We start from the raw sequence: 12,981 nt of genomic DNA, 5'->3' as shown, positions 1-12,981 counted from the left end.
TGTTGGTCTTCGTCCATTGTTCACACACCACCAGTGGTGTTCACTGGAGTGAACAAGCTTACGTAATACATACAAACAATTGATTAAAAATTAAACAATATCGCGCCATTCGTGCGAAATAATGGAGCGATTTTAACAATAGCATGACGTCACAGGTGTGGGTTAAGTCGCATAATGCCCTCGGTGAACGCGTCATTCGTGGGTACGAATGGCCCTCGGGCTTCGCCCTCGGGCCATTCTTACCCACGAATGACGCGCACCTCGGGCATTATCCTATACGTATTACACTGTCAGCTAATACCCTGATTTGAAATGTAGGGTAATACGCAAAGCATCTTTCTTAAATGGCCGATTCATTTTGGTGATCATCAAAAAGGTTTCAAATAAGATTTAATCTTAAAACTTTCATAGTTTTTGCTCTAGGACAAATTGTTCATGGAAATACTTCTGTCTGAAGTAATGCCTCTTGCCAAATGATTTCCCCCAATTATTAAGTTTATGCTTTGTTTTATCATCAGAAAAAATGTACGCACACTTGAATTGAAAGAAAATCCCCACACACTCTGGATAAATCAGACAAAATCAGTATGTAGTATGTCTAAATGATTGTTAACACCCGGGGCACTTTCCAATCTTGATTCTACCTCACTGCGTTATACGTCACTCCGTGACCATGTGAGCCTTCAGTGGGTAATCTAATTAGAAAAGAAACCTTTCTTTAGAACTACTCATTTAGTTTTCAATTGTCTTCTCAACTTGTCCTCTATGAAAATTCTGCACAGATTTTTGTCCTCAAAATATCAATTGCCAGTTTAAAACATAAAAGTTTGCAAGTTTGAATTAAGTAAACAAAATGAAGGCTTGTTTACTTAACATTTGTTTTTTTGCTTTTCTTTCATGTGCCCCTTTGCTGTGAGTGTGAATTCAACCAGCCAGTATTTTGTGATGTTTGCTTCTAGTTCCCGTATGCTTGCACCAGGAGTGAAACTCCATCCAACAACTACTTGGTAAGTCAACCAAACTCTTTGATCATAAAATAGACACAAGTGGTGCGTGAGAAGTGTTATAATAATGACTCACACTGTAAGCTTATACCCTAATTTGAAATTGAGGGTAGAACACAATGCATCTTAAAGACATTGGACACCTTCGCTAATTGTCAAAGACCAGTCTTCTCACTTTGTGTATCTCAACATGCATAACATAACAAACCTGTGAAAGTTTGAGCTCAAGTGGTTGTCGAAGTTGCGAGATAATAATGAAATAAAAACACCCTTGTCACATGAACCTGTGTGCTTTCAGATGCTTGATTTCAAGTCCTCAAAATCTTATTCCTAGTTCTCACAATCAAATACGTGGAAAATAACTTTTTCCTCAAAAACTTTGTCACTTCACAGAGAGCCGTTTTTCACAATGTTTATACTATCAACCGCTCCCCATTACTCTTTAACAAGTACCGTTTTACGCTCATAATTATTTTGAGTGTTTACCAATAGTGTCCACTGCCTTAAAATGAAGGCTCGTTTTTTTGTTTTTCTTTCATGTACTCCTATACCATGAGTCTGAATTCAACCAGCCAAGATCTTGTGATAATTGCTTCTGGTCCCTATACTATCACCAGGAGTGAAATTTCATCAAACAACTACCTGGTAAGTCAACCCAACTCTTTGATCAAAAAATAGACCGAAGTGGTGCTTGAGATGTGTTTCTATTTTTGTTTCACACTGTCAGCTAATACCTTATTTGAAATTTAGGGTAATACACAATGCATCTTAAAGACACTGGACACCTTTGGTAATTGTCAAAGACCAGTCTTCTCACTTGGTGTATCTCAACATATGCATAAAATAACAAACCTGTGAAAATTTGAGCTCAGTTGGTCGTTGAAGTTGCGAGACCAGTATGAAATAAAAAACACTCTTGTCACACAAAGATATGTGCTTTCAAATGATTGGTTTCAAGAGCTCAAAGTCTAATTCTGAGGTTTTGAAATCATATGTATGTGGTAAATAACTTCTTTCAGAAAAAGTACATTTATTCACAGGGAGCTGTTTCTCACAATTTTTTATACTATCAACCTCTCCCATTACTCGTTGACACGTATTATTTTATCTTTATAGTTATTTTAAGTAATTACCAATAGTGCCCAGTGCCTTAGATTAAAATGAGGGCTCATTTACTTAACATTTTTTTTTTTTTTGCTTTTCTTTGATGTACCCCTTTACCGTGAGTGTGAGTTCAGCCAGCCAAGATCTTGTGATGTTTGCTTCCAGTCCCTGTATACATGCACCAGGATTGAAATTCCATCAAACAACTACCTGGTAAGTCAACCCAACTCTTTGATCATAAAATAGACACAAGTGGTGCTTGAGAAGTGTTTATATTATTGTATCACACTGTCAATAGGCAAAGCATCTTTCTTAAATGGCCGATTCATTTTGTTGGTAATTAAAAAGGTTTCAAATAGGATTTAATCTTAAAACTTTTATAGTTTTGACTCTAGGACAAATTGTCCATGGAAATACTTCTGTCTGAAGTAATGCCTCTTGCTCAATGATTTCCCCCAATCATTTAGTTTATGATTTGATTTGTCATCTGAATAAATGTAAGCACACTTGAATTGAAAGAAAATCCCCAAACTTGGACACACTGTGGATAAATTAGACAAAATCCGTATACAATAATATCGAAGTCTTATATAGCTCACGTATCTATAAAATAAGGTACTCAAAGACGCTGAGAATATAGAAAATTCAAAAACTTGGGCACACACTGGATAAATTAGACAGATCAGTATGTAGGCCCCCTATGTCTAAATTATTGTTAACGTCCTGGGCACTTTCAAGTCTTGATTCCACCTCACTGCTTACTATATCATGCCGTGACAGCGTGAGCCTTCAGTGGGTAATAAACTAGAAAAGAAACCTTTCTTTGGAACTACTCATTTAGTTTTCAATTGTCTTCTGAACTTGTCCTCTATGAAAACTCTGCACAGATTTTTGTCCTCAAAATATCAGTTGCTAGTTTAAAAGTTTGCAAATTTAAATTTAGAAACGAAAGTGAAGGCTTGTTTTCTTAACTTTGTTTTTTTTCTTCTTACTTTTCTTTAATGTACCCCTTCCGTGAGTGTGGATTCAACCAGCCAGGGTCTTGTGATGTTTGCTTCTAGTCCCTGTATGCTTGGTAAGTCAACCCAACTCTTTGATCATAAAAAAAGACACAAGTGGTGCTTGAGAAGTGTTTATATTATTGTATCACACTGTCAGCTAAAGTTTCTCTTGTGGTTTACTATTTGATAATTTGGGTGTGAGCTGGGGGCTACGTACATGTATGGTTTCTGACTGACTGACACCCAATTAAAAAAAAAAAGGAATGCCGTCAATAGTTGGTAAAGTACTTTTCTAGAGGTTGTTAGTCTGGAGGGCGAAGGTTCAAATCCCACGCTTGTAAATTATCTTTTTTCAACCCCAAATCAAATCAGTTGATCCTTATGATTATCCTTCACATAAACCTGCAAAATCAGCACTACATGTAGTTGTCCACAGTTTTTGAAGTACATGTGGCAGGCAAAACAATAAATTTACCCAGGTTTGTCAAGGGACTGAGCGAGCGCAACGCCCTCAACAGAGTAAATCTTTCCTATCACATTGTTTGTTTTGTTAGGTTGACTCCCCGAATATGCCAAAGCATGTTGCCCTCATAGCCTGGGATGCAGGGCCTGCCCAAAGGGCCCTTGAAATTGTTTGAGTCTTGATGGCCTGTGGTGCGATATGACCTAAAACCTTCTTTGAACAAATTTGTCTTTCAATCATCCCCTTTTTTGGTTACATTACATTGACTCCTGAACCCGCCAAATCAATTTTGCTCTTACAGCATGGGGTGAAGGGCACATGAGCCCCTGAATTTTTTGTTTTATTCTAGATGCTTTGTGGTGCGATCTGTTTTTGCTTAATCCATTGAATAAATGTTGTCTTTAAAGGCACCGTGTTCATTTGGTAATTGTCAAGGGCACACAAAATTTGTTGGTTCTAGATGCTCTGTGGTGCGATCTGAGAAATTTCTGGCTAATAGACTTGTTTCCAAAGCAATCTAAAATTAGTTATGTCTCATCATTACTTTTTGATATTAATTGTTTATTTTCTTGGTGACTATGAGCGGGAGCCAGTCTATTTAAAATCTGTAATCTTATTGGGTCACGGGTATGTACATGTACATGATTTGCGTCAATGCATTTGGCCGGGTTTTCATTTCTACTTTGTTGCATTTTGATGCAATTTAGGGTTTTCGTTTCTACTTCGTTTCATTGAGATGCATTATTTGGCAGGGTTTTGATTAATTTCTACAGTGTTGCATTGTGATGCATTTGTTTTGTCTCTAAAAAACATGTGATGTGTTAACTAAGCTGCTGTTTCGACAAGATTTACAGTTTCCCAATCAGTTTCCCTTGTGTTCTGATATTTAATATCTGAAATAAAACATTGCATCTCCTGAATTTCATTTACACTTTGTTTCATTTTGATGCAATTTAGGGGTTTCATTTCTACTGCGTTGCATTGTAATGCGTTTGTTTGGTGTTTAGACAACATGTGATGTGTTACAGGTTAATTTAGTTGCTGCTTCGACAAGATTTAAAGTTTCCCTATCAGTTTACCTTGTGTTTTGATATAAATATCTGAGATAAAACATTGCATCTCCTGAATTTGATCCCCTGGCTGCAACTTCCCAGGTTGCAACGAATCTTGTGCGAGATCCCTGGCTACAATGTAATATAGGCCTACCACAGCAATAACAGTTGTATGGCTTCTAATGACTGGCACCCCCGAACAAATGTATTCAGGAATACCGCCAAAAGTTCTCAGTTGGTATAATGCACCAGCACGCAAATCCAGAGGTCGTTGGTAAAAAAATTCTGCTGATAGTAAACTTTTGTTTGATGAAGCCCAATTCATTTAGATTTTCCTTAGTCAGTAACCATTTGTGGTTAATTCTTTGATACTTGAAATAAAAAGTTGCATGCCCTTAAGGTGATTGCCTGGCTGCCGCTTCCCAGGTTGTATCGTAATCTTGGGTGTGATCCCTGGCTACCCAGTTGTACTGTATGGCTTCTGACTGGCACCCTGAACCAAAGATATTCACAAAATAGGAGATCGTTGATAAACATGTAGGACTAAATAGCTCAGTTGGTACCTGCGAATTAATCTAAACCTGCCAAAGCATGTTGCCCTTACGTGCCTGGGGTGCAGGGCCTGCCTAAGGGCCCCAGAAATTATGTGATTCTAGACGTTCTGCGGTGCGATTTGACCTTAATGCATTGAATCAATTTTGTCTTAAAATCGGCACATTTTTGTTACATTGACTCCTGAACCTGGCAAAGGCATGTTGCCCTATGGATGCGTGACGTGCACTTTCCCAGTCTCGAGCTGAGTCATAGATTCCCAGGGCTGAGTCCGACTAACAGTGATCTGAGTACTAGAAGGACTGGGCCCAATTTCATAGAGCTGCTAAGCACACAAATTTACTTAGCATGAAATTTTTTGTTGCATATTGCTTGTTACTGGTGTTCAGCTGATGTTTGCTTATCCTGAGAATCAGGTGAAAATGTGGTTGGTAATCTTGTTTTTATCAATGAAGAAATTTCATGTTAAGCAAATTTTTGTGCTTAGCGGCTCTATGAAATGGGCCCTGGAGATTGGTCTCAAGTCAAAGAGTGGACTCCAGTGCAAGAGTGAACCAGCCTTAATTCCTCCAGCACTGATGGCTATTTTGAACACCCTTCAATAATTGATGCAGACAAAACCATTTCCTTTGTTTGGATGGTGTTTTTCAGTTGATGCGTTTTGGCACGAGTCAGACCACACTCGACGTTTATCAATGGAGTCTCCTTAAGTTTGGAAGTAATGCTCTGTAGAATCCGCTTGAATCTTTGGTTAATTTTTCAGTCTTGTAGTACTGGTACTTGTAATGAGTGCTACACAGTACTCGTTTAGGAAAGTCAACACTGACTCTTAACTCAACATGAAATGGACATTAATGGAATTTATTCCCAATACAGTGGTCGTACATATTATGCATAAAATTTGTTGATCCATATGATAGGGGCCCTATATAATTCCCCTTGGTGGGGGCTGCCCAGTAACTACTTAATGGAAACTGTCATAATAATGCTGTATACAATTTCCTTTCCTTTTCCAGATCATGGTGTAGTCTGCCCTTACAGTCAAGATGTCTGAACTAATTGACTACCGACAGTTGGGTGATGAGGTCTGAGACAGGGAGAGGATGATGAGACATGGTGAGTTAAGAACAACATTCTAGCTAATTGTAGTTGCAACTTCAATCCAGAACAGAATGGACTAGGGGCTTAAAGAACTGGACAGTAACCTTTGGTAACTCTTCTCACTTGCTGCATCTCAACAAACCTGTGAAAATTGTGAGCTAATAATGGAACAATAAACACCCTTGTCACATAAAGTTGTGTGCTTTCATGCTTGATTTTGAGACCTCACGCAAGAGGTCTCAAAATTAATGCAAACATATTACTGAGAAATTAACCTTTTCTCAAAAACTATGTTACTTCAGAGGGAGATGTTCTCACAATGTTTTATACTATCAACAGCTCTCCATTTGCTTGTTACCAAGTACTAAGTTTTTATGCTTACAATTATTTTTAGAAATTACCAAAAGTGAACAGTGCCTTTAAAACTCTAGATAAATAGACATGACCAAGCACACTGCAGAAACAAACACACAGGCCACAGTCACTAGCCCACTATAGAAACGCAGGGAGTGCTGAGAGCTAGGCGAACTTGCTTCTTAAGTAGCCCTGCTGGCCTATGAAAAATATTAAGGAACCATCTTTTGTGCAACTGTTGAACATTGAATGAACATTTTACAATAGCAGAATCTGATAGGTTTGTCAAAGTTTGTGCAAATTTGTTTAACTGTACAGCTGACTGGAAGCGGTACTACTTCTGTAGGGGTTTAAAGATTGTTGGAAAGTATCCTTGGCTGTTTTCTCGAAAAACACATTACAAACTTGTAACCTTTGGTAATTTTAAAATGTTGTTATGTTCTACAAAGGTTTTATTCTGACAGGGCTATCTGATGTTTGTATATCAACACCCCCCAAAAGAACTGTTTTGGACATTTGCTATCCCCCGAGTTAGACCTACACTGTTGTTTATTTTGCTTGCACCAGTTCAAATTGTCCCGACGTGCATGAGTTCAGTCAACCATTAGTTACTGCTTTCAAGGTTTTGTCTTGATTTATTTATGAATGAAAAGTACTGTATAGCAAACAGAAAATGTTTTACTGATGGATAATGTTTGGCAAAAAAATGTAAATGTTGCAAATTGTGTAATTTTTGTGTTGCAGTTGGGCTTCAAGATGTCGTGCTACATCTACTCGTCATAAAGGAGATGTTCAAGACTAGCCTCTGATACAGGAGTTTCACCCTCTAGTAATAGGTGAACATCCAAAAACACACTTTTAATATTCACTCCAGTCCAATGTTGAACTCTGGAGTAATTGTGCACAATACATCCACGTGGCTCTCAAAATCAGTTTTATGCCTTGACCCGAGCTGACAAGCTGGGTTGTGTTTTCATTTCAAGCTTTTTTTTATCAAGCTTTCAAAAGGTGCATTAATCAGTATTGAACACTTTAAAGAGTGATGATTAATTTCAAATATCAAAATAATATAGTTTTGATAATATTAATATATTTTAGGCACTTTCTTCATGTTATGAATAAATACAGCAATGCAAGCAAACGCGCACATAACCTTGTTGGTATGGCAACTAGGCCTGGGCGAATTATTCGAATATCCGGTTAATGGCGAATAGGTTTTCCTATCCGTAACCGCGAATGCCTTTTTTTTATAAACCGGATATCCGCATAGGGCGCGAATACCTATTTACAAACGGGATAATTCTGTAATTACAACCGAGTAACCGGATATTCTTTAATATCCGAATATCCGCGGACGTCGGGCGACAACTGATATGAATGTTTTGTCTGAATCCTTATGAAACTTCTATTAAGACAGCATAAAACAGCATATATTAAGTATTTAACTATGCTCACCTCCGTGAAGAGTTAAAACAATGACATTTCTGACGTAATTTGTTCAAAGATTACAAAAGTTTTCCTTCACGTAGAGTCAATCACGATCAAAAGAAAAAGCAAATCGCCATCTTTAAATTAGATCCGGTCATTTTTATGAATGAACCGAGTGACACTGTCTAAAACTAATATCAATCCGCCCAAAAGATCTCATTCACAAACGAACAGCGCCCTCTAGCGGCAAAAAAATATTTCTTTTTTTTTAAACAGCGCCCTCTAGCGGCGAAAAAACTATTCAAATATCCGGTTAATTTCGGATAGTTGGCCAGCGGTATCCGAATAACAAAATTTCACTATTCGCCCAGCACTAATGGCAACTCGATAAGCTACTTTAATGAACAAAGGGACCTGCATACTTGCACATGGCATGTGGGGTCCTACATGTACTCCTGACCAGGGATACTTGGTGGGTAATCTTAAAGGTGCATTGGGCTCCTCACCTTGAGGGTGGTGTCGGTGTTATCACAAACGAGAGTCCAATGAAAGTAGTCCCAGTAGTGGACTGCACTACCTAAGTCCGGAACTGCAATTTTGAAACTGAAATAGATTGCCGGCAATAATGTTCTTAATTACACGATTGTGAGTCCATTTAGATAAAACCATTGTGTTAGAACCATTTTTAAAACAAGACTAATGTAAAAAATAATTATATCTCCTAGGAACCCAAGTCATCCATGGAGCAGCACCTAAATCGACAGTGTCAAGTCGCAAGCAACAAATATGGACTGTTACGGTAAAGGAAAATATGCAAGGTATGTTGCTATAAAAAGAGCAATTGGAGAAAGCAAAAATAATTTCTTCAAGATTGTTTAAAACAGGTTAATGTTACTTAAGAAACTCAATCATTGAAAACTAAAAGTCAAGGTTTAAACATAATTTATTTTCATTGTGGGCTCTTGGGTAGCAGAAGCTAGGCTCTCGGGCAGGCAGAGGTTGGGCTCTCGGGCAGGCAGAGGCTGGGCTCATTGGCAGGCAGAGGCTTGGTGCTTGGGCAGGCGGAGGCTGGGCTCAGTAGCAGGCAGAGGCTGGGCTCGTGAGCAGGCAGAGGCTGGGCTCGTGAGCAGGCAGAGGCTGGGCTCGTGAGCAGGCTAACCAAAAGCAAAGCTCAAAGCTTCTAGATGGAAGACAAAAGGTCAAACAAATTGGGAGTGTACCAACAAAAATTGTACATCTAAACTTGGATTCTAAATAATTTTTTTTGTAATCGTACATATATCTTTTTATCTGTTGTCTTTACAGGGCCATGGGTGCAATCTTCTTGAGCCATCATGGAGCTGACGTTAGAGAACTGAGAAGACCAGGGATCAATGCATCTTGTACAGATTCTTCAAATGAAAAGACTGCTTTCACTTTATCGTGGACAAATTCTTCAGTCAAACTACAACTTCCCTCCTGATGGTAATCTTCAACTTCCCTTCAAATTTATGTCCACTTCTCTCTCGACGTCTAAATGACTTCTTTCCATACATCTATCCACCACTTTCCTCCATATGTCCAACGTTCACTTCTCTCCATACGCCTACCAGCTTGTCTCTATACGTCTGACAACTTCTCTTCTTGCGTCTTACAACTTCTCTTCATCTGTCTGACAACTTCTCTCCATATGTTAAATTCGCTTCTCTCCATACATCTAATTTTCTTCTTTCTAAACGTCTAACAACCACTGCCCTCCATACATCTATCAACTTCTCTCTATAAATCTAATAACCACTTCTCTCCAAACATCTAACAACTTCTCTCCATGCATCTAACAACTTCTCTCCATACATCTAACAACTTCTCTCCATACATCTAACAACTTGTCTCCACACGTCTAGTTCACTTCTCTTCCTCTGTCTAACAGCTTCTCTCTATACATGTTACAACTTCTCTCCATACGTCTTACAAATTCTCTCCACATGTACGTCTTACAACTTCTTTCCATATGTCTGACAACTTCTCTCCATGCCTCCATCAACTTCGTTTCTCTCCATACGTCTAATTCGCTTCTTTCTAAATGTCTAAACAATCACTGCCCTCCATTCATCTATCAACTTCTCTCTATATATCTAACCACTTCTCTCCATACGTATAACAACTTCACTCCAAGCATCTAACAACTTCTCTCCATACGTCTTACACGTTGCCTCCATACGTCTTACCACTTCTCTCCATGTGTCTGACAACTTCTCTCCATACATCTGAAAACTTCTCTTGACGTCTAATTCGCTTCTATCCTTACGTTTGACAACTTCTCTTCATACGTCTTACAATTTCTCTCCATATACGTCGTACAACTTCTTTTCATATATCTGACAACTTCTCTCCATGCCTCCATCAACTTCACTTCTCTCCATACATCTAACTTGCTCCTTTCTAAACGTCTAACAACCACTGCCCACCCTTCTATCAACTTCTCTCTATATATCTAACCACCACTGCTCTCCATACATCTAACAACTTTTCTACAAACATCTAACAACTTCTCTCCACCTGTCGAACAACTTCTCTCGATACGTCCAATTCACTTCTCTTCATCTATCTGACAACTTCTCTCTATAGGTCTAATTCACTTCTCTACATACGTCTAAATACCACTTCTCTCCATGTGCTAACTCACTTCTCTTTTATGTTTTACTACCACTTTAGTGTCAAGTAATACACTTGAGTAAAACATACTGATCTCTGATTCGAAGTTGATTTTTCTTGTAACCTAAATATATCGTTATCTTTTGTCTTTACAGGACCTTGGGTACAGTCTTCTTGCACTATCATGGAGCTGAGGTTAGAGAACTGAGAAGACTGCGGATCAATGGAGTCAACTTGTACAGATTCTTCTACTGAAAAGACTGCTGTCACTTAATCGTGGAAAAATTCTAAGCGTCGAACTACAACTTCCCTCCTCTTGGTAGGCCGTAATTTTATGTCAAACAACCACTTCTCTCCATACCTCTCACAACTTATCTCTTTACTCCTTATTCACTTCTCTTCATCTGTGTAACAACTTCTCTCCTTACGTCTGACAATTACTCTGCTCACGTCTAATTCACTTCTTCATGGCTGACAACTTCTCTCCATACTTCTAACAACTTCTCTCTATACATCAAATTCGCTTCTCTCCTCACGTGTGACAACTTCTCTCCATTCATCTAACAACTCTTCTTACGTCTAATTCACTTCTCTTCAGATGTCTAATTCACATCTTTTTAAACGTCTAACAACTTCTCTTCTAACGTCTAGTCTAATTCACTTCTCTTCATATGTCTCATTCACTTCGTTTCATACGTCTAACAACTTTTCTCCTTGCGTCTTATTCACTTCTCTTCATACATCTACTAAATTCTCTCCTTATGTCTAATTCACTTCTCTTCATACATCTGACAACTTCCCTCTATACGTCTAACAACTTCTCTCCAACTTCTATTCTTGCGTGTAGTTCACTTCTTCTCTTCATACGTCTAACAACTTCTCTCCTTAAGTCTGACAATTTCTCTCATGTGTAATTGACTTCTCTTCATATCTGACAACTTCTCTCCTTGCATCTTATTCACTTCTCTTCAAACGTCTAACAACTTCTCTCCTTACGTCCAACCACTTCTCTCCTTACAGCCAACACCTTCTCTCCTTACATCTAACAACTTCTCTCCAAATGGCTAACAACTTCTCTTCTAACGTCTAACAACTTCTCTTGATACGTCTAATTTTACTTTAATGTTACAGTTAATTTTGAATGTAAAACTTATAACAGTTGTAATAAAGTTCATTTGTTGTATTTCTTAAACAAGAGTAAGAAATAAAGAAATTGATATAACAGAAACCACTTGTATTATAAGAGTCCTTTATTTGAGTCTATAGTTTTAATGGAATAAACAAAACCTATAGACTGTACAAACGTGAGGTAAACGTTTTTTAAGAGGGGTCAAAGGTCAAAGTTCAGGGGTTAAAAGGTAGGTCAAAGTTCAGGGGTCAAAGGTTAAGAGAGTACTGGTGGGTGTCGGTGGGTTTACTGATAAACATCTGTGACAAGGCCATTAGGAGACTTGGTTATTGTCACATCTAGAAAGTTCACACTGGTGAGAGATTGTTCGGTAGTGAACTTTATGGTGGGGTGAAATGAGTTGATATGGTTAATAAACTCATCCAAGCTGTCTTGGTCACCACACCAGATGGAGAAAATATCAACAATAAATCTCCACCAAACTAGTGGTCGGTTGGGGGCGGAGGACAGGAGTCTGTCCTCCAACTGAGACATGAATAGGTTAGCGTATGAGGGTGCCATTTTGGTACCCATGGCAGTACCCTGTACCTGTAGAAAATGCCTGTCAGAAAATGTGAAATTATTCTTCATTAGAATGTGGCTCATGAGTTCCTTAATATGACTCGCTGAGTGGCGGGACTGATTACTAGCATTGAGGGCAGAGACACATGCACTCATGCCTTCATGATGGGGTATATTAGTATACAGTGATGAAACATCAAAAGTAACCAAAATAGCAGAGTCAGGTATTTGGTGCTTGACCTCATCTAGTTTGTTATATATATATATATATATATATTTTTTTTTTTTTTTGAGGGGGGGTGGGGGTGGTTGAAGTGTACCGAAGGCTTTAAAAGTTAGATTACTTGGTGGCGCAAATTTGAGTGAGATATTTTCAACAATGCAATAAGGTCACTTTTTAATAATCTACCTACAAGTTATTTATTCCTACATTAATAATAAGCTGAGAAACAACAAAAACTAGACCTCATATATTACCTTTAGTTCTTTCAACTTTGCGCTAAATCATTTCAAATTAAACAAACGTAAGGCTACTTGGTTTAATTACTACAGTTAGTTACAGTGTAAGCGTTTATTCATCACTTTTCATAATATGAGG

At 38.2% G+C, this 12,981-nt stretch overlaps 1 protein-coding gene and 1 long non-coding RNA gene across 2 annotated transcripts; one reads left to right on the top strand and one right to left on the bottom strand.

The window, feature by feature from the left end:
• The first annotated feature begins 2,238 nt into the window (after window positions 1-2,238).
• Window positions 2,239-11,868, top strand: LOC139943044 (uncharacterized). The gene is made up of 6 exons (XR_011786735.1): window positions 2,239-3,183; window positions 6,193-6,292; window positions 7,376-7,467; window positions 8,785-8,877; window positions 9,365-9,523; window positions 10,849-11,868. It is a non-coding gene; the product is annotated as an uncharacterized lncRNA (long non-coding RNA).
• A 239-nt stretch (window positions 11,869-12,107) lies between these two features.
• Window positions 12,108-12,539, bottom strand: LOC139943433 (uncharacterized). Its single transcript, XM_071940244.1, has one exon. The coding sequence runs from the start codon at window positions 12,537-12,539 to the stop codon at window positions 12,108-12,110; it is 432 nt and encodes a 143-aa protein (XP_071796345.1).
• Between the last annotated feature and the right edge of the window lie 442 nt (window positions 12,540-12,981).

The sequence above is a fragment of the Asterias amurensis genome, chromosome 10 (assembly GCF_032118995.1).
Source record: "Asterias amurensis chromosome 10, ASM3211899v1".
Classification (NCBI taxonomy): Eukaryota; Metazoa; Echinodermata; class Asteroidea; order Forcipulatida; family Asteriidae; genus Asterias; species Asterias amurensis.
This window is presented reverse-complemented; position numbering and strand designations above follow the sequence as displayed.